The sequence below is a fragment of the Dermacentor andersoni genome, chromosome 2, assembly GCF_023375885.2.
Source record: "Dermacentor andersoni chromosome 2, qqDerAnde1_hic_scaffold, whole genome shotgun sequence".
NCBI lineage: Eukaryota > Metazoa > Arthropoda > Arachnida > Ixodida > Ixodidae > Dermacentor > Dermacentor andersoni.
Genome location: NC_092815.1, coordinates 197,791,206 through 197,813,905, shown reverse-complemented (window position 1 = coordinate 197,813,905; position 22,700 = coordinate 197,791,206). Strand labels below are relative to the sequence as shown.

Genomic DNA, 22,700 nt, shown 5'->3' with positions numbered 1-22,700 from the left:
GTACTTTTGACGGAGCTCGACGTTTCTGTGCAGGCGCGAATAAGAGCGGGCGCGAGAGAGAAAATCTGGGGGCTTTTGCTCCTTGAATATATGACTCGGCCTAGGCACTACGGAGGAGGTTTCTTAACGCGCATTGTATTCGTTTGTCCTCTAGACATGCCGGCATTGCGGAGTCCGGTCGATCCTCTGGCTGCCCGCACGGTGAGGCAGTGGCGCGGACGCCGCTTGGTGATCGCTTTGTCTGAAGAGACAATGTTCTGACTGGTGTTGTATTAGTCGCGGGTCGCTTTTTTCGTCGCGGCGATAGATCGGATTTTTTACAAGCACTGCTCCAGGAGGCCACATGTAACCGGCAAACGGAGGCCTCAGGAGAGCACCTGAGGTTATATTAAAGTAGGCTGCGCAGGATCTCCGGGGCACCCAAGCGCTAGCGGGGGGATCAAAGCTGGAAGCAGGGTGGCCCGTGGGTTGGGGCCGGCACGGACTTCTGCCGGCACGCCTAGGGACAAGCGCATACAACGCGCGCCAAGAAACTCCTCCGTAGTACCTAGGGAGAGTCGTATTTTCAAGGAGCAAAGCTATCCACATTCCCTCCATCGTATCCACTCTTACTCGCGCATGCGCGCAAACGTCCGTCGTCTCCGCAAGTGCCGCGCCACGCTGTACCTAGAAGCAGTTGGAAATAGGCGACCGGGTATGGTATTGAGAGCACAACTGTATGGCAGCAGTAGCAAGGTTCTGGAGGGTCACCTGCCGGGCGTTATGTTTGAAGACGACAATGTCGTCCGTGTCCCAGCATAACAGGTCCTTGAGCAGGACCAGAGACTCGTTGATGCGCTCAGCCACCATGACCAGGTCGAACGTTGCGTCAAGCTGCTCAACGAAGCGACGCACTGAGAAAGCATTGCCGAATTGCGCCGGCGCCATTCCCAAGTCGAAGCTCATTTGGTTGAAGCCCTGCTGGCTCCGGGTGCGGCCAAGCAGGCCCATCACTGACCGGTTCGCCAAAGCAGCGCTGGAAAATTGCTCCAGACTCATGTTCGTCTTTCTCTGCGACATCCGCAAAAGAAAAATTGTTTCCTGCTGTTACCAACTTCGGTTTTTCAAACAAGAACGTATTGCTCTTGCAAGAGCTTAGCATACGGAGCAATTCTTTTGTATTATCAGACGTCAGATGAATGTCTTGCATTATACTTTAACATGCAACGTAAAAATTTTTAGTGTTTCAGCGATCTAAAAGAATGCAAACCCTGCAGTAGGTGCGAATTAAGTATTTCTTTGTAAGGCAAAGTGGTGCACTGGAAAGAAAAGCAATACTCCAAAACAATGGCATTGGTTAGCACAGTGATTGGTAGTCGAATTTAATGTGACTGAATGTATCACTAGAGTCGGTGCCATACTTAACCCTAACATGCCCGAGGCACTGCTTTGCGTCTCTTGCGGAGAGCGCTGCAGATATCTAGTCAGACTGCCTTTTTCCTTCCAGTGCTTCCCCCAATCGCTTCTTACACTTCACGATCGCCAAACTAAGGCCACTATAGAGGTTATTTTTTCTGGCTGCACCAAATCTTTAAAAATTGGCTGAGGTAAATAGCACAATTCAAACCCTTGATGTTTTTACCCGCTGAGGGGGCCGGTACTTCTACGAGAAGTCAGAACGCCTAATTGACTATTTAACATAATTAAGCTAAGTTTATTTTCATTTATTTACCTTAAGGCACATATTTCAACACAAGAATGCCAGGTAGTAAGCATGCGACGGATTTTCATCGGGAAATGATTCTCAGGACTGTACTAGTTTTGAGATATTAATTTTCAACGTGGTCTAGTAAAATATATTGGCGTTCGAGTTACTTTCGTGCTGCAATGTACAAAATAGCATTTTCTAAAAAAACTAAGTGGCACAAGAGTGCATTCTTGGCGCATGTTTGACGGCGGATATCCCGAAACCGGTGCCACTATCAGAATTAGTTCCAAGTCGATATGCCTTCCGTACTAGCTAGATACGATACTTAGAAATAAATATGTGCCATTAAGTAAATATTGAAAATGTTCATTAACCTAAATTTGTTAATTCATCGATGAGATATTTTTATTTCTCGTCGAAATATTGATCGGCTCATCGAGTAATTTAGATCAGGGATTAGAATTGCGCTATCTGCCACAGACAATCTTGTAAAATTTGGTGCACCTCAAAAAAGAAAAAAAAAGAAACGAAAAACACAAATGGTACACAAGTGTCTTTAGTGTTAGGTGAAGTCTGATGAGGCCTGTACATTCCAGTTAAATCGCTGGTACTCATGTGCATATTTGAGCACGTACAACGGTGATCGCGATGCGTGCAGAATCTGTTGGCACATGGTTCTTTCCATAAAAAGTTTGAAAGATAAAAGAAAGTTCGTGATAGCTTTCTTGAACAGGAAATGCGTAACGAGAGCTTGGTAGCATTGAGGGTTTTTTTTCATTATTTTCCGTTTTATTTAAAGGGAAGCTGAAAGCTTTCGCAGAAAGAATGAGTGAACAGCAGTACGTCATGGTTTTCAACCCTCTGACTTCGAATATCGCATCGAAATTGAGCGAAAGAAAGCGCAACTAGATTTTATTTCGACGAAAAGTGCAGCAGCGGACTCGGGGCAGCTCGCGCGCCTAGTTTCCACCTGTGATTTTTCGGGCGCCTCTTGACGTCAACAATGGTGTTCGTCCGGAACGACTGCTGCCGCTACACATGAAGCACGGTGCAAGATAGTTTGGTGCTGTCTTGCTGAGACTGTCACAAACAATTTCGAGAGCTTGCGTTTCTCTAAAGAGTTCGGCGTTAAGTCCAAACCCCACAAGAGCGATATTGCACGCGACGGCGCGGGCGACGGCTTCCAGTGACAAAACAGGCCGTCGCTTGAACAGATCGCTCTGTTTTGTCGCTCGATGACTCGTTTCTAGAAATGTAGAACTCGTCGCTCATCGTCCGGAAGTGGTATGAGCGACTAGCCAATAGTGCGAAGCCGGAACTGGATGTACATAACTCAAATACTACTGTTTGTCGCACGGAACGAGCAAACTATTGTATTTTACACGTGCAAGAATTACACCTAGCGCAAGACCTTCAGAAGCATATTATGCTCATTTTTACAGCAAAATACATCAACTGAAATTGATAAAGTGTGCGTCACGCTATTTTCGGCGCGTATATTTGCTCCCCTCATAACGGGAAATTGTCACTCAAAGCCGTCGCAGGCATGGAGTTCGGCTTGTAGGCGACGAGTAAACGCTACAGCCATCGCCTCGCTTGTCGCTGTCGCTGTCGCGTGCAAGATCACTTGTATGGGGTTTATACTTTACTCCCTACATGTACGAGCAAATGGCGAAGAGCCGGACTCTCCAAGAAGCAAGAAATGCTGGTGCAAGCAGTGCTTTCCACGCCAACGAGGGCGAAGTGTTAGCATCTCCTTGTGTTGGAAATGTTCTTTGGCGAGTACATTTTTTTCTAAGCTGCACTCACCAATCCAGTGAGTACGTTTCCGGGCAAACAACTGTAGTGTTATGTTCCTGTATGCCTCTTCGTAGAACGTAAGCGGTGACGCGATCTTCGGCATTTGTGCGCTGCCCCAAAGCTGTCGGCAATGTACACAGACGGTTTAAAAGCGGGAAAAGTTTACCGGCTGTTGTAGCACGTGTAGTATAGAACCTTCATCAGCGCGGCATCCGCACGCTACTCTTAACCGGCGAATTCCGTCGGCTACGTGAGATGGTCGGTTTCTCTATGTGTGCGAGAGAAGCGAGAGCGCCGCGTCCTGGCGTGAGCCGGCTTTCCAACACATGCAAACTTTACAATTGCACTGGACTATGGTAGCTGCATGCAGTCTGTTTCAAAACACAAGTGCGAATAGAAAATTCGCGGCACTTGGCGGTGAAACCTGCGTCAAGGGTGGGAGATAAACATGCACCTTCCGTTGAGCGTGCTAACACGAAGGAGAACCCAAAGCATGCATTATTGATAAACTCTGGTAGTAATCGTCATCAAGGAAGTCGTTAGAGCGCAGCACTGTTGTTCTTGAGCGCTTGAAGTTCTTTCGTTCCACAGCAGCCTCCCACGTTGTTGAAGGCTGCTTGTCTTGCGGGAACTAATGGAACATCGGAACATCGTCGCGGCCGCTGGTGTTCGTGCAACCGTAGGCTGCACAGAACGGTGGCATGATTGGCCTGCAAGTTCATTTGATGCTGCGCACGTCAACTACCACTCTACATACGCACAAACAAAGGAATGTAGGGTCGAGCAAAGCAGATTAGGACGGCACGCACGCAGAAATAAGCACGGTCAGGCACGGTCGCAGAGACTGCGAAGGAACGGAACACCAGTGCTGACGTCACTACGCCGCGGTTTCCAATCTCCGCTCGCATCGTCAGCGTCAGCAGCAGCACGCGGCGATCTGCGGAGGGTTGAGCTACAGCGCAATTTTAACCAACGATTACGTCGCTCCTAAGTGAAAAATTCCCCCAACATTTTACCTGCATGGTATATAAGGTTCCTGCATCCGTATATGAGCGTCTTATGGAATTCGACGGACTCTTCAGCTTCCCTTTAAGTACACTTGATTTAATATGATGGTACGCTCTTTCTCTTAGGTTACTGCCTTTCTTTATTATTGTAGCCCCACTTATTATGCTCTCAATTGATACCAGCAGTATTCAAAATAAATGAATTAATCAAGATAGCTACGATGAAAAGAAGCTCAGAAAGTTGATACGGGTTCGTGGAACCGAAAGGCAGACATTCAAATGTGGGCGTGCAAGCGGTGTTGAGCTTTACGCCATTGGCCCTCAGTGTTGCTCGCCTCCTTTTCATACTACTGGCACTGGTGTACCGCTCAATTCGAACACCGGGAAAGTGCAAAGCAACATCGCTCGCGAATATTGACACACGTACTTATTTACCTTTTCACGGGGACCGCATTTCACCCACTAAGAGCTTAAAGCTATTGCTCAGCGCAATATGCGCCTGCATTGTTTGAAACTTATGCGAAGGTTATCGTTGATCCTATCCGTCAGCGAACTTTGTGTGATCTGTTTGTATGCGACGCGAATTATGTAGAACGTTTATTATACTTTATTTTCATTTTTTTAAACATATTGCGGGCAAACATCTTGGTCCAAATAGGAGGGGCAAATGAAACATAAAGGAAATCGTAACAGCAAGAACAAGAAAACATGAATTCCTTGCTTTAAACACTCATCAATACGCTAAAAAGAACAGCATGTCTGTGAAGCAACCACAACAAGAGTACAATACATTTGAACACTAAACACCAAAGAGATAATTTTCCAGTGTTGTAGCAAAATCCTCAACTGCGAAAATCACTCAACTGAAGCAGTGAGTTCCAATCTTGAACTGTTCTGGGAAAATAACTGTGTTTGTGAGCGTTAGTTCGTGCAAACATGGGTGCTAATGATTGATTATGTTTACGGCGGGTTACCCTAGCAGTGGCTCGCTGGAGACAACATGGTACATTTAGGGTGGTTTATCCCGCGATGGTTTTCTAGAAGAACATCAACGACTCACCTTTCTTCTTGTTTCTAACAAAGGAATATTATGTACTTTCATTATTGTACTAGGTGAGTCGAGTCTTCGATACCTGTTAAAAATAAATCTGATTGCCATATGTTGTACCTTTTGAGGATACCAGTCTATATATGGTGTTTGTGTTTGGACCCCAATACACCAACGCCCATGTAGCGAGAAATTTTTGCGATGCTATCCTAGACCATATAATATCATCCGACGTATTGGCGCACCCGACTGAGGTTGTGCCAGACAACATTTTCCAATCAAAGCGGCACCCCTCACGGCCTGAACTAGCCCATGTCGTGCGTCTTAGGCCGTTCTACCGGCGCTGACGAACTAAGGCAGTTCGATTGTTTCTGTCTTAGTTATTCTTTCTACATGTGCTTTCGTTTCTTGTTCTCTTGTTTGTAGCATCGGGTGGATGCTTTAACAAGAGGAGGCATTAGGGCATGCACTAATTTATATTTTTCTCGGCAACTGCATTTCACTCGCTAACAAATCAAAGTTATCGCTCAGAGCAAGACGCCACTGCATAAGTCGGAACTTACTAGAAGGATAAGGTTGATTCTATCTGTTGTGTCTGTTGTAACTGAATGTTTTGTAATCTCACTGTAGGCGCGACGCAAATTCTCCAGTAATTTATGGAAGGCACGCCTGCACCAGCGATTCCACTCGAACGTTCGGCGCTTGCCCAACCACCAGACCCGCAGATGGTATTTCCAACGGTCGCCGAATTCGCTCGTAGCTGTCGTTGCGCCTGAGTGTTCATCGTTCTGCTGGATGCAAGTTCGTCCAAGTAAGAATCAGTTATGTGATCAACAGTTGTCGCTACTGTATTCTTAACAGTCACAGGAACGTGACAGTATCGTGCCAGGCCTCCGAGCTAGTCTACGGCCCTTTTTTATGCTGCAAAGCCCGCCTCGGAACCTTTGTAGCTAAGTGCCACCGGTATTCCTCAATACTTTTCGCAAAGAAAAGTATTGAAGGACCCTGGTGCTAGTGATGGCTGCACAACATTTTCATTTTCATATTTCAATCCGTCTTCTAACTTTGCTTCTTTTCTACAATTTTCCAACCCTTCACTTATCCTCATTATTCTGCAATAAACTTTCACCCTGATATTTGTTATCGCAGTGAAAAATTCAAATGCTGTTTTATGATAACATCTGAAGTTCTCAAAAAACTTTGTTTCAGGGACCATGTTCCCTATTTTTCTATAGCGCCAAGTTAATAAGATGGTCATTTCATTTTAGTCTGTGTAGACAGTGAACATTTCTGGGGTTTACTTTCTTGTCTGTGCCAACAAGTTATTAGTGCACGTGAAACGAACGCTTTCTGATTTCGTGCGCAATATTTATCTTTGCGCCGTGACCTTACACTTTTCATCGAAACCATTAACCTTGTTTATGCGAACATGGTGGAGTCATATTCTGCGAATTCTTTTCATCTGTTTTGGAACGCACCTTTAGAGTATAGTAGGAGTACAGAGACTCGAATAGCGCGGCGGGTTCCCGTACGATGGTGACAAAGAACGGCCGCTGTCTCAGCACAGCGCGCATCTCCGTCTCGTGGAATCTCGCGTGGTGTACCAGCATGTCGAACGGTGGCCAGGCTGGCGCCATCGAAGGGTGGAAGAGGCTTGGATGACCAAGGTAGTTCGGGCGCTTTGGAAGCACGAAGCGCAGGCCATGGCTCTCGCCGTAGCGCATCAGCATGTTCTGCACGGACGAGCTGGCGCACTTGTGCGTTTTCACGAAGCACACACTGCGCTGCCGTTCCATAGAACACTGGAGCATTTTACCTGCAGGCACAGGCAACAACCTGCGGCATCCAGTGAAAGCATTTAAGCACTGCTGAAATAAAAATAATAGTGAAAGAAGGCTCAACGCTGCAAACCCCACAATACATCGCCACATTTAAAGCGGGACGGTAGAAAGGGCTCAGTTTTTCTTTGCCAGGGTGCATTATAAACTTGGAAGGTTAGCCACGTTGCAAAGATTAAAATTTGTGTATTCTTGTTAACGCCTTTAGAACTTGTTTTTCTATCACATTTTCGTTTAGCATGTCCGCATGTTGCCGACCGTATCAATCAAGATTGTTTCAGTTCTTTCTTTAATTGTAGATTTCGGTTGAGTGCAGCGCACATTTCACATCGCGCAGTATTGAAATATGCAGGGGTAATAAAAATAAGTGTTTACATCAAGCCTTCGCCAAAAATGCAAACTGCTATTTTGAAACTTAGCCGGACACACCGTTCGTTGCGGCAGCTCGCTTCTCACGACTTTAGGTGTAGAATGCACACGCCGCTACATGAAATCCTGGCCATGGTTAATGGTTCATCACTTAGATCCATAAAAACAAGTCTCACGTAAGGCAACCTGCTCTTGTTTCTGTGCTGTGGTCTACCGGCTAGCAGGATGCGCTTACAGGATTCGTCTAATACCAGAGACATAATTGCAACTGTAATATTTCGCCTTGCCAACGTAACTGCGCGATGAGTTGAGCTGCACAAGTCAGCGTTGTGGTAGGTACCGCTGATTGATAAAAACTAGTCATCATACTAGTCTTTTTGTATACCTTTGAAAAATCAGGGTGCACCACCTAGTAATGATAGTCACCTCGGGAGCCGGTTACAGTTCTGCGACGTTATGTAACAGTCACACTCGCTACTGTTCAAATCATTAGATCGCTACGTGCTACGTGAACTTTGTTTTATGGCTTTTCAGAACCGGCACATTGGTAGACGTTACTCAATGCTTTTCTTTTAATTGTTTTTCGTGTAACAGCTTAATTAGGCTGTATGAAGGGGGTGGCGGATGCATTGGAACGCGCGCTATGCGAATCTATAAATGATTTTATGACGAATCAACAACAACGCGAAGGCAATGACGATGCATCTTCAAACGCTTGCGCTCTCGAAAGGAAGACACTAGAGTTAGGAGGCAAACGACGATCGCCAAATTTATCTAGTGTCGTGACATGAAGGCAGACGTTGATTAACGCCATAGAGCGATATTCACTCAGGTTGGTGCCAGCAGGCCTAAACTACGACTAGAACCCGAAACACCGCGCGTTGTCCGTATATTCGTGGCATGAGTGCCTGACGCTACGTCTGCGCGACGGGCAGCGAAACAGTTGACTTTAACAGTCTCCTCAGAAGCGTCGACGAAGCGTTAAATTATCGACGCCGAGTCACAAGCGACATTCTTCGTGGTGAAACACCGCTTGCCTTGTTCTGCGCTCCTCAGCACCAATAATCTGTAATACGATTTTAATATGTTAATCTTGACGAACAGATAACTTTTCTCCATAATGTGTCCTTGGAGACCTGTGATATGTTCGGCTTCCCGTATTTCAATTCTCAGTGTGTCCAGTGTTGTACATGTTCAGCACACTTCCGTGTTGTCCTAACTTCATCGTTTTTATATGTCATCCATCAAGATAACTATTTGGGGATGGATAATCTGATAATCCTATCCGTAGTCTTAATGTATTGTCAACGACTGGTGCCGACATCAATAATTCAAAAATTTTAATGAAAGCCTTGGCAAGGTAGATAAAGATTATATTTCTATCTGTATCATTCTAATTGTGTCCTGCCACAATTTTTATGGTATGTTTGAGCGATTTTTGACCACAGGTACACTGTCCTTGAACTGAGAATTTGCCCGCAAAGCTCCTTTTTTTAAAAGACGAGAACTGTCATGCTTCTTGTAACTATCGCCACATTTCATTTAGTTTTATGTGTCGTAAGCGCTTGAAAAATGTTATTGCTTCTCACATTCGCGGCTATATATACGAAAATGGTTTCTTATTATCCATCGCCTGGATATTAGAACTCGCTACTAATTTGTATTCCAGCATTAATATAAGCAAACCGATTGCATCTTTCAAGATTTTATTAAAGCATTATGCTATGTAAAATTTATTTAAATTATGGGTTTTTACGTGCCAAAACCACTTTCTGATTATGAGGCACGCCGTAGTGAGGGACTCCGGAAATTTCGACCACCTGGGGTTCTTTAACGTGCACCTAAATCTAAGTATACAGGTGTTTTCGCATTTCGCCCCCATCGAAATGCGGCCGCCGAGGCCGGGATTCGATCCCGCGACCTCGTGCTCAGCAGCGTAACACCATAGCCACTGAGCAACCACGGCGGGTTAGGCTATGTAGGAAATGGTCGCCACATATGAAATGCACCTTCTCTTCCTCTTAGCCATAACATTGTCTTGGCTGAGGAGTTTTGCCACTTCAACATCCCCAAATCTACATAAGTAAATAACCTCACATTATTCTTTTGTTGTGTAAAATTGGGTGTCAGACAACAGAGTTCCATAGGCACTCTTATATCCCTAATCTTTTTTGAGTTGACAAACTCAGAGCATGCGATGCGCGCTAATGATCGTGTCTGCTAAATATTCCTTCACTACGCGCCGGGAAAAGATGTGAAATTTCAATCTGGACGCCGTTGTTCCTTCTCCTCGCGGCCGCCGTGCTGTAAACCGAAGGGTGATATACACGTGCTAGCGCGCTCACGTACACGCGTTTGTTCTGTCACGTCACTCGTAGCGACACGTCACCTCGAAAATTATTCAAGGCAACATGTGTTATATGTGTAATCTGTTGCTTGAATAGACAAATTAAAGTTTAAAGAAGTATTAAAAGACACAAACGGAATGCCTGTGTGCTTTTGTTTTACTTCGCACCGCAGCAAGAGAGATGTACTTCCATTTCGTGTGCATATTCCCAAGGCGTGGAGTCGCACGGTCAGACACCGAAACTATGTCATTTTCAACCGTGCGACAGCGCGCGATCATGCTATGTGGTCCGCTTGCATCTGCCTCAGTATTCGTGCAGTACTGGCTTGTACCGGTAGTCAGGTGTCTTCGTGCAGAGCACGCAAAATCGTCTGCTGTGCGAAACGAGGCAATCGCGACTGCTCGCGCGGGACGCTGCTAGCTGAAGTACGCCGCGCCTCAAAGAAACGAGGAGAAAATAAAATGCCAATGCCACTAATGCCAACTAACAAATTATTCTTCTATAAATAGAGAAGCGTGAAGTATAATCAGATATGGTTTATTAATGTATCTTTAGAGCTTGTAAATACTGAGAAATTCTTTATTTCACTAAGGCAATACAAAAAAAAGGCAGAACGGTCCCATTTCATCAACTGGGAAATGCTTAAGAAACTTACTCTCATAATGCGTTGGTAAGTTACGCAATGTTTTCGCGCAGCCCCTTTCGGGGCCAGTATTACAATGCAGCACATTTGAAGGTGTATTATTTGCGCATTGTTAAAATTGTCCTGGCGCTAAGTAGAAGCTTGCATTTAATTGTTCCGAGAATGTCGATGCCACATGGTGCAGTACTGATACGACTGGTACATTCGTAAACGACCTCTCTTACCGTTAAATTCATGGGGCATTTCTACATTGCTAGAACAACAGCTGGGAATGCGTTTAAATTATGGCTTCGTTATTGTGTACCGCTAAAGCTAAAGCATCTCTGGACGGCTTGTTCAGCTCCGCATCATGAGGGGAACATGTGGGGAGTATTGGCTTAGCTGCTTAATTTGTGGTTTAATGTATACGTGCTAGGTATACTGAATCTTACATTTAATTGTTCCCAAAATGTCGCTGCCACATGGTGCACTACGGCTGGTACTTTCATAAATCACCTCTCTTAACGTTGAAATTATGCAACATTTCTACATTGCTGCACAACAGCAGGGCTGCTGTTTAAATTATGGCTACGTTATTGTGTACTGCTAAAACTAAAGCATGTCTGGAATTCTTGGTGAATTCCGCTTCACGACGTGAACCTGTGCGGTGTATTGGCTTAGGAGCTAAACTTCTGTTTTGGGCTAGGTGTTATATACTCATAAAACTGTTCCAACGTTTTGCGCCAGCCCTTAGACAGCTCACGCTACTACATTTGTACGAGAATTACCGTGATTCTACGCATATTTACACTGATGGATCTGTCCTTCCAAGTAGCTCCGCGGCGGCAATCGTCATACCAGCGAAAGCTACAACAATCAAATTTAAGACGACCCACGCGACAACATCGACGGCAGCAGAGCTCGCAGCGCTCTTTACTGCCCTTCATCACATTGGCGATGAACCACCACATAAATGGACAATATTCTGCGATTCGAAGGCGGCACTGCAGTCTCTACTGTCACCTTTACGACGCGGACTACACGAACAACTAATATTCCATATTACAGAGACATTGCAACATATAAGTGAAGCAGGCCATGAGATAACCTTTCAGTGGCTTCCAAGTCACTGCGGGATTATCGGCAATGAACGGGCGGATCACGCTGCCCCCTCAGCCCATACTGAGGAGCGCCACCTCCCAATTCCTCATTCTAGAACTGACGCAGCACGGAAGCTCCGCCTACTTGCTCGGCAGTGCCCCGCGTCGCAATGGAGCGAGCCACATTTAAGAAACTCGCGACTGTACTCACTTGATCCAACACTAAGTCTTCGAGCGCCATCACAGCTTCGCCGTAGAGACGCCACGCTTTTATATCGACTTTGGTTGGGCGTTGCCTTTACTAAAGCCTATGCATTCCGCATAGGGATGACCGACAGCCCAACCTGTGACCACTGCGGCCATGAAGAATCAATTGGCCATATTTTGTGTGCCTGCCCACAGTGCAGTACACAGAGGACATGCCTTCGCCACGAACTTGACCAACTGGACGACCAAGCGCTATCCGAAAAAAGAATTCTACAACATCGAAAGGACCTACCGTCACAGAAGAAGGCCGTGCAAGCGTTGCACTTTTTGCGATCTACCGGCCTCTGTGAACGACTTTACCTGGAACGCCTTTTGTGTGTGTGTGCCTCCATGTGCACGTGTTTTTTTTCTTCCTTTTTTTGCATTTTCCTCTCTGTCATCTTTCTAACCCCAATCCCCCATCCCCAGTGTAGGGTAGCAAACCGGAGACTCATATCTGGTTAACCTCCCTGCCTTTCCTCTCCATTCTCTCTCTCTCTCTCTCTCTTGCGTGGTCCTTTAATGTGAGCGAAAATTTCTTAATGGAGCGCTCACTTCATATATCCGCTGAACAAATAAAACAATACAATTTTGGGGTCATATGCATTCTGGACGGCAGAGGCAAATCATTCAATTTGATATACGCCGTTGCAACCTACCTACACCATGCCTAAACACAAGGTCAATGCGCGCAACGCGTGGTCAATAATGAATGACTCAGGAAAATTATAGTTGGCAAGCGCGCTGCGATTCGTGCTCACCTGAGGCCGGTGTGCAATATTGGCTCCATCACAAATCCCAGCAGCAGGAGTATCGAAGCGATGAGCAGTGCCAGGCGTGGGCGATGCAGCAGAGCTGCCTGCCGGAAAAGGGTCTGCGGAAATATCCGCAGCATATCAGTGCACAGTTGTGTGGTTCGAAACTTACGAAACCGGAAGATCAAGGAAAGCGTCGTTTTATCTGAGTAAGCTTTCTAGAATGGTAGCTTCAGCAGGAGGTCCTAAAACCTCTGAACATTTTTAAGCATAATGAATATAGACTATAGATTAGGATACTACGAAGTCTCCAACATTGGCGACTGCCTGGTGTGTCGCTGATTACACTGCGCTTTGTCGAATTCTCGTCAGCATTGAAGGCTGCCTGTTTTGACAACTAAAAACACAGCCTCGGAGCCATATATTGCACCCCACTTGGAACCTGCCTCTTTGATTCGGTGCCCCCTCGTGAATAGAACAAACGAACAAAACAAATATTGAGGTGACATTTTAACGCATGGCGCGCACGAAGCCAAGGAAAACGCATGGCTCACTGTCAGTGCAAAATAAACCCGAGCTAGGCTATTGGACGAGGAATGTTTCCGCCGAATTTTCAGGCAAGGTTCTCAGTCACCATGTCGTTTGGACAGCAAAAAAAGAAAAAGAAAACAGCCTGCACAGGTTTCAACTGCGACGCTGTATTCGCTAATGCGTCTTCGTTGGTGGCTTATTGGACCGAGACTCAACGTGGCTGTTCTTTACTTAGCTGCCTATTTAGTCGTTTACGAAAAGTATGTTAGTACGCGCATTCTTTATTAGCTTAAGGAGAGGACCAATCAATAGAATGAATTCGTCCGCGCAGAACACATTGTGGCTTCGCTTCAGTTCCTTCATGAAAAAGCAGTAACTTGTTGTTCTAATTGAATGTATTTCCCACCGTTTTGTAGTTCTTCAAGATATCGCCACGGCATTTGAGCATTGCTGGGCCCGCTCTCACAAACATTTATGTGTAGTTCCAAGCGGTAGGCCATATACGCTCGGAGCTTCCTTATCGCAAAGATAACTGTCACAAGCGTTACGCGCGTGAAAGGTGGCCCATGAATAGATGCCCCCTCACGTAAAAGAAATACCGTGCACTTGAATCTGCGAAGGGACAGGTGCTCCGCATACACCTTACGAGAGTGTAAACTTGACCTTAGTGGCACAGGTTCTTGTGAAAAGAACGCAAGAAAAGGGGTGTCGAAGGGAGGAAATACTGAGCGCTCATTATCACATATCTTATGTTCCTCGAGAGCAATATTTGCGCCTGTAAAATTAAAATAAAAGAACCATCAAAAATCTTGTTAGCGCGAACTGACACCACTGCCCTGAAACTGTCGCTAGAAGTGAAGCGCACGGTGCGCCTAAAATACAAAGTCTCTCTATTCAAGGCAATTGAAGATTATTGGTTACATGGCAGCTATAGGCAGCAGTACGGAAAGAGTTATATGTGGACTACAGATAAGATATATGTGGGCTACATGCGTACGAATAAATATTGGCTCAGAAACCGTACAATACTGGCAGAGTAGCAGCCTATTTCGGTACTTCTGGCATTTCTTCGCAGCAGAGAATGTTTGACAGCGGTAATTTGCAACTTGTAGGTGACTCACATCTCTCAGAATCTGCTGCATGGCGGAATGTTTTCCAAGTCGTTTCCTTCAAGAGCGCAATGGCAACGTCAAATCCAACACCAGCAGCGATTTCTTTATCCAGTGCCCCAGATGTGGGGAGCAGAATCGTAGACTGTTTGTGCCCTGGGATTTGGGTGACGGGAGGCCACTGCTACGGTCTGTCGACGGTGGAGGCAGCATTAATCCCCGCATGGTGCCTTCTTCGAGCACGCGACCACTACGTGCACGGCCCGGGTTTCCTCGCGGCGGCACGGCGTCCATGACGGAAGCGGCCACCGGCTCACGGACTGCTATTCGGCCCCTCCCTATGCCGGCAGCAATGGACCGCCCCCCTCCCTGCGTCCTGCGGCGCCCGCACCACGGACGACTCCCGCTGTGTTTGGGACGGTTTCCAAAGAAGGGCTGTGTTTCGACCCCGTGACTTGCAGTTGCTTCCATTTGGCCTATGCCGGGCAGTAAAACTTGCCCAGCGCACCATTCTAATCGACCGCCAGATCGGTCTGACGCCGCAGCGCGGTTACAGGAAGCGCCAGCCACCGAGAGCGGCGTTAGGACCACAGAGGCTGCCAGGACCCCCTCTCTGTTGACCTTGTATCGTCCTTCGGGCTATCTGGGGAATCTGGGGAATGTGGGGTGTTATTTAAGCAACTTGCGGCTGCTCTGTTCCTCTCTCCTGATAATCACGACAACATGTAAACTTTGTGTAAAGAATTGTTTGCCGAGAAAGCTCTCCTCGTCTATGACTCTGCGTGAAGTGGGGTCCAGACCTCCTGCCGGCCACGCATACCTCGGCACAGGCAACAAGGCACACATATTCTACAGTCCACCTGGCCTTGTCTCCTATCAAACTTCTTTATGCCTACCAATATTACGGTGGGTCTGGGATATAAAAAAATTTGAAAAAAAAAATACACCAGTTGAGTATCATTTATTGGGTCCGAGAATTGCTGAAGAGGCATTCAAACAGATGAAAGCATATTTTATAAATTATTTTTGTGATTCCTTAAAATAAAGACAAATAACTCGCTTCGACCAGGTGAAATACGTACCACTCGTTCGGCCATTTGCTGTCACGCTGGGCAGGACACTTCACCTGATTCAGTGTGCCAAGAATATTTTTCTTGGGAGGCAAATGGAAGATTAGGAGCGAAAATAACCAAATTCACCTGAGGCAGAATGTCAAAGGAGATTCCCTGGGAAAGCAGCCACAGAAATCAACCAAATTAATTTCGGTGCTTTTGCCACACGAACTGCCAATAACAATGCGGGGCATTGGCGAAGACATACGCTGTTCCAATTATTGCCGTAAAAATATTAAAAATAGGTTAAGATATTCAGCGAAGTGAATGGACATTGTTATAGTGGTTGCGTATGTTGTTTGCATTTGGCTAAAATAGATATTTAGTAAATTTCATTACCTAAATTTACTTACCTTACTTAATCTATACTGTCTTAGCGTAAACGTTGTGAAGGATGTCCCAAAATGTCCAGCATTGCCTTTGAAGAACATATGCCGCGTGTAGTCTTTTTTTTTTGTCGGTCGCGAAACGAGAGCACCAGAAATTGCAACGTATTACGCGAAAACTTGTAGGCGTGCCAGTGTTTCGAGTGGTATGAAATGTTTCCCTAGTAATCTAGTACGTTTTGCCTATTACGCATCTTGAAGGCTACGCATTGAAATGTCGCTATCTTGCTGCGATGTTTATGTTTGCCATATCAGCTGCTGCGTTAAATAAAGCAAGGCAGCACGACCTTTCCCCCAAGAATATGATTTCTGCACGTTTGCTTCTGCACTGTGGCTCTTGCAGGTATTATGTAATCCTTTCTATATTCTGTACACTCGGCAAACGCCAAGATGCTTTGGCACGTGAGTTAATGGATTCCTATGATATCGGCACAAACTGGCACAAAACTACATTTGAATCAACGATACATATGTGCCCATATATATGAATTTCATTCCATTCGGTGAGCTAATGTTAGAATGAGCATATGGCTTGCCAATTTCATTTTCATTGCTATCTAATCAAATTTTAGTTCGCAAATGTGTGCCGTGCACTTGTGTCCTCTGTGATATAGCGTGCTTGTCTTCAGTGAGCAGACAAAGTTGCGCGTGACGCTCTTTCCTGTCCACTCCTTTCTCCTAATCGTTTCGCTCTTTTTCAGACTTAAGAAGCGAGCTTTGCAATTTCAGAATGTGAGAAAATCTTGCGCCCCCATTGATAGATGTGTACTTCGGACCATCATACACTACTCCTATGCACTTCATTTAGATTTTTATCTAGTATACATGATGAGGCAAAAGTGGAGGACGCACTCATGAAATTGAGTATGACATACCGCATTCTTGCGGCAACGAACAAACAACGGCATTTAACCGCAAACTAAACAGTGAGTGGTAATAACGCTTCGCTTCATATTTACCTTTCATATTTATTGTGACTACGTTATAATGGACACATTTCAATACATTTTACTACAGTTCATATTTTGCGGCTATGTGGTAATTTCACTTCTTGCAGTAAGTTAGCGTTCTCATATTTAACATTCCGAATTTTTATAACCGACTTATCACGTTGGAGCAGAGAACAGCAGTCAATGTGCGACCGTGTGACCTGACAAGCGTGACACACAGCTGACTACAATACAACAAGAAAATAAGTGTGTGCAACTCTTTTGTGTGTAATAAAAAAAAGCACTGGCGCTTTCACAAAATTCACACACCCAATGCTACAGTTCACTTTTTAAGCCACGCGATCATTCTGAAATTTTCACGCAAGCATAATGCATTTTAGAATAATAGTGATAGCATCCACTTTACGTGAACACCAGCCCTGCAAAAAAGTTCAGGTTGCTAAAAATCTTTTAAGATAAGGCTTACTTATTGGGATAATACTTCTACACTCAAACGGTGAATCAACGAAGAGTATAACGGTTTATCGGGCTGAACGTTGAGTCATATGCTTCTGGTAAAAGCTCTAGCTTTTGCTTTGCTTTAAAGTATTTGCTTTTAGAATAAACATCAGGCCACTATCATAGCAGGTTGTTTATTCTTTGCGTAACAAGGACACCTCTGTCGTAAAAATAGCCGGGAGAAGCGATTGTGTGCGATTTTTGTTTCACGGAGCGTTGATAGAATTCACCGAGAGGTCGACCTAGGGCATCTTTCTGTTCGACGCATAAGTATGTGGCTTCTGTACCAGGAACGGTTCTGTTAACCCGTCCTTTACGGTGGAATGGCATTCCTGCCTAGCTGAATCCTCAACATAATTCAATATTACGTACCACGGAAGCGCCAAATTTAACGCTGAACGTTCCTGATGGCTTGACCGAAAGTTCTCTGATAGATACTCACCAGCGTCAGCCAAAGCGCATCTCACAGGTGCAGGCGCTGTGGCCGCTGCCACAGCAACAAACTCTCCCCTATCTCTGTCTCTCTCTCCTTTAAGAGAGTTGCACGTGCTTCGCAAGACACGGACGCTCATCGTCTCATTTTCAAACTAACCGAACTCCGGTCCCATTGTACGACTAGAATCTTGTTTCCCGAGCTGCTCAAATATAAAGAACTCGCCTCCTCAGGAGCGAGCACCAAGGATAAAACACATATTTATTACGAAACATTGAATATCAACTGCTAGCGTGCTCTTGATCCGAGCGCCATAACCTAGAGGACGAGGGCTCGGTTCGGAACGAAAGGAGAGGGGAAGAGGAGAGAGTGCACAAAGAAGCTGCAGTGAAGAAAAAAAAAAAGCGCATCGCTTTCAGATAGCTGTCTACTAAATCATCAGGGGGAAAGGAAATTTTCATTTCTTTAATCTTTTCTAGTCAAAAAACGGCCTCCTGCGCGTATTGCGAATTCGCGGCCTCAATTCAATAATAGAAGAATGCTCAAGAACATCGGTGAGTTCTGCCAAAACTTATAGTTGACAGTTAACACTCGTATTAATCAGTGATCACGCTTGTTAAACCCTGTAACTTATGGGCTAGATACAAGTATCCGCATGGCGTTTACTGCATTGAAAGTGTTCCATTATTTGTGTGAGACGAAATCGCGCCTAGTTTCATAACCTTACCGTTATAAAAATTCTAAGTGCCAGGCAGAGAAATAAATGTTTCCTCCTTGCCAAGAGCTATCGGCATATCAACAAAAGAAAAACGTTCTATGCAAACGAAGTGTGTTTCGGGAATGGAACCGAAGGAATGTAAACATTTAGGCACGTTAGAATGCACTTACAAAAGTGCGCAAATATTTTGGGAGCGTTTAAAGTGACGTTTGAGCAGTAAATTGCCGTTCATATTTCTGCCTAAAATTTTGCACACCGTTAGAGAAAGAACTACTATCCTGGTTTATCAGCATTCACCTGACACCATTCATCGTAAGTGATATCGTGGGTGGTGTAATGCGTAGTTAGTTCCTGTAGAATCGGAAATGCCTACAGCTGTAGGAATGGTTCCGAAGCTATTACACTGAGCATGACGTTGTTTGTAAAAAAGGATCCACCGTGGTTTAGAGCAAACCATGAATAAATTGACGAACTGAGTCTTCTTAGTCGACACGAAATCATATTAGCATTCTCTACAAGAGTGAGAAGAGAAAGCGGAATTTCAGGAAGAGATCAGTAGACGATTCGTAGTATATTGAACTCATAAGGCTGACATTTAACATGAACTTAACAAATGTTACAAATATTAAACATGCACACGCCGTTTGCATAGAGTAAAGAACGTTTTCAAAAGTTGCACCTCGTCGTCCTTGGCCACCTCATAGGTGAAACACACGCTACTGCTCATTTGCTAAACGAACGAGTACTTTAACTTAGGGCTTGCTCTGAAATTTTAGACAATTAATGCAAATAAAGCGTAATAAATAAAGCCGCAATAATACTAAATCCACACGCACTATGATCAAACAATTGTGCTCCCCACCGTTCCCGTGGTGGCTGAACGAATTCAGCGCGAGAGTTACCTGTACAAATTATTGTATGAAGCTCTATGGCGTTGTCCACACCAGCCGCATCAGAAATGGGAGAGCGTGCTGAGAACTAAAGTTTCTGCAACGTCAGGGAAGCCTTAGCCGCATTGTGGCTCGCAGATAATCTGTGGTAAACAATCAGACAAAAAAAAAGCATAAAAAATATTGAGCCGGTGCGAAGGGCATAGGGATGCACGAAATGTCACTGCAGAGAAAAAGCATTTTAGAATCGCTCCGGAAACTTTGGCACAACGATGCTTACTGCTATCTTATCAAAGGCTCATATGCTGCGATTCAAAGCCTCTGTTACGGTGCAAATAGGCGCCTTTCTTTTACACGAAGTTTGTGACGAAATATTTTGTGCGGAAATAGGGACAAGAAAGTACGGAGATAACACCACCTTGTCATGTCCACTCTTTATTCGTCACTGTTTTCTATGACAGCAATCCCTATACGAAGCTAACATGTAGGCGTACTTGCAGTATACATTTTTCTATGTTGCTGCGCTTGTGGATTTCATTATTGGGCGTATTTAATATTTAGTTATTTTGAAGAAGCTCAGATTATTTGCATGGCGGGTCGCAGTGCACACATAGTTACAATGGAAAGTATTCAGTATTGTTGACTTTTTCCTGTTAACTTTATTAATTGTGTCAGAATCCTGAAGTTGAATAGTAGTGAATTCATGCTTGGCTAGCGGAAATCCTAAAGCTGGCCCTAATTTTGACAAGTGGGCCTTGTAACTTTCGTACAAAATATACCACTGTTCCTGGTAACTTTCAGAAAAAGAAACATCCACCTAAAATCTGCGAACGGGAATTGCGCGCAAATACACATTTTCGCAAAAATCAGGACTGATATCTGAAAAGCGATGATTTTCTCGGGATTAATGCTAGGCACATTGACTTCACCATGTGGTGGTTTCAATTACACATCTTGAACATGTGAACAAATAGTGCGGCCCAATAATGCAGCTTTTTAATTATGCAAATGTCCCTTTCAATTTGTCGAGTAAGTAAGGTCGCTTTTTCATATAATCATCATGAACACAAATTGTCGCGGGATATTTCATGGGCAATGTTGAAAACATGTCGCAGTTTCACCAGAATGGCAAAGCTTCGATCACGATAGCAAATTATTAGAGTAAAGGATAGAAGTTTCATCGGCCGTAATAAACTTGTAAACATGCGATTACTAATTCAAAATAATACTAATAAAATAATAATTACTAATAACGCATCAAAACATATAACTCGTTGACCGCGGACACTCGCTGTCAGAACGCTGGCGTGGTGAAAAGCGGCAGCAGCAGCGAGCGAACTGGCCTTCTAGCTGCTTCTTGCCGCAACAAAAACTAAGGGGCATGAACACAGCACACAGGCTGCTATCAGCCCGCGGCGCACCTAGGCTGTGTCCCCATCGCTGATCGCCTTCAAGATACGGCTCGTGCGGAAGGTGCAAGGATAGAAGGCAAGTAAATCTACTCAAATAAGGAAGAGATCGTAAAAAAAAAACAGATTGAGCGTCGCTACTGTACGCTGAACGTAAAATTCCACAGGAAGGCTACATATGTTTGATTGTAACAGACATAACCAAGATACAATGAACTCAACAAATACCAGTGCCTTGAAAAAGCAGGGCCGGTATCAAAAACATTTTTGTATAGACCATGCTTGACATATTATTGTCGAAGAAATTATCTTGCTGCAAACTTAACCAACGCGAATAAACGAGGATGCGAGAACACGGTATACATAGGACCAGCGTCGTATACCAACTAAACATTTATTCCAATAAGATGTTTCCGACACAATACAGGGCCACCTGCCCTTGGTGCGGTGCCACACCTACACTCTACCACATCACCTGGGAGTGCGAACGCAACAAAGCATTCCACAAACACGAACACCCGAGTGCGGAGCAATGGGAGAGTCGGCTCACCAGCAGTGAGCTCAGGGCCCAAAGGGCCCTAGTGCAGCACGCGAGCGATGCAGCACGACTCAGTGGAGCCTTGGAATAGGGGCCCACCCTTGCTGAGGAGAAGTCTCAAGTCGCCAGCGCCAAGAAGGTGAAGACGACGGAGACCTCGTAACCGCGAAACTCTTAAAAGACTCAATAAAGGTTTTCACTCACTCACTCACTCACACCAAACACCACGTTTTTATATTGTCGCCTACCACAACTCTCGTGATACTGCTTATATTGAAAGTAAAAGCACGCACGGTCGTGCGTACAAGAAATCATTTAGTAGCGCAGTCTAAAGCGAACATATCAAAGCCGGCAATGTGTTATCACCAGAACGAAGCACGCAATTTGGTATGACTTAGGTCATTAGGACGTAGGTCATTAGAAGTAAAACCACATTATCTATAAACGCGATGTAGGGGTGACCTTACTGAAAGAATTCGAAATGAAAAATGACGTCATTAATAAAGGCTACATATGTTAGCAACGAGCAAACAAAAGCGAAACAATATGCTCAGTCGGATTAAAATGAACATCATCATCAAGCCCGATGATGGGAATAAACGGTTAATATCCACCTGGTTGCAGCGTTTACGAACTTTAACGGTGGCGAATGAAAGCAAATTACAAAAACAAAAAGGGGCAATATTATTGAATACCATGCACGGAAATGTGGACAAAAAAAGGTAATGTCCTGGAACGGAGAGCGAAAACAGCCTTTTGTGGGTTTACATAAATGACAATCACACCGGGAAGAGCAACCATACAAATAGAAATATAGAAGACTGGCCCGCACACGCCTTTCGAAAAAAGCCAACTCGTCTTTCGGGCGTAGCATCCATAGCTAGTTTACACATGTGACTCCAGCTCTGCTCAGCTCAGGTCCACCGCCGGGCCAAGACCTATGGTTGATCTCCAATTACCTCTTTCTTTCCTTGCTGATTAGAATTTGCGCAACCAGATTTCAAAATTTCATCCCCCCACCTAATCTTCTGCGTTCTGGGCTGCGCGTCCATTCCCTTGGCCCCATTCTGTGGCTGTAATAGTCCACCGGTTATCAGCTGTATGCATTACCTGGAAGACGCAACTCATTTTTTTTCTCTTAATGTGAGCTGGAATATGGGCTATTCCTGTTTGCTCCCTGATCCCGTCCGTTCTCTTGTACCTTACCGTTATATCTAAGATTTTTTTTTTCGTTCCACTGCTGTTTGTACGGGCCTACATGTGTTCTCGAGCTTTCATGTTAACCTCCAAGTTTCCTACCCATATC

General features: G+C 44.9%; 1 protein-coding gene across 1 annotated transcript in view; it reads right to left on the bottom strand.

Moving 5' to 3' along the window:
* The window catches only part of LOC126540146 (galactosylceramide sulfotransferase-like), a 73,887-nt gene that overhangs the window by 39,816 nt on the left and 11,371 nt on the right, over positions 1-22,700 (bottom strand). The window contains exons 2-4 of the mRNA XM_072286579.1: positions 12,827-12,939; positions 7,021-7,378; positions 751-1,050 (exon numbers count right to left, since the gene is read on the bottom strand). Coding sequence (XP_072142680.1) covers positions 751-1,050; positions 7,021-7,378; positions 12,827-12,939 — 771 coding nt within the window. The remainder of the gene's footprint in view (positions 1-750; positions 1,051-7,020; positions 7,379-12,826; positions 12,940-22,700) is intronic.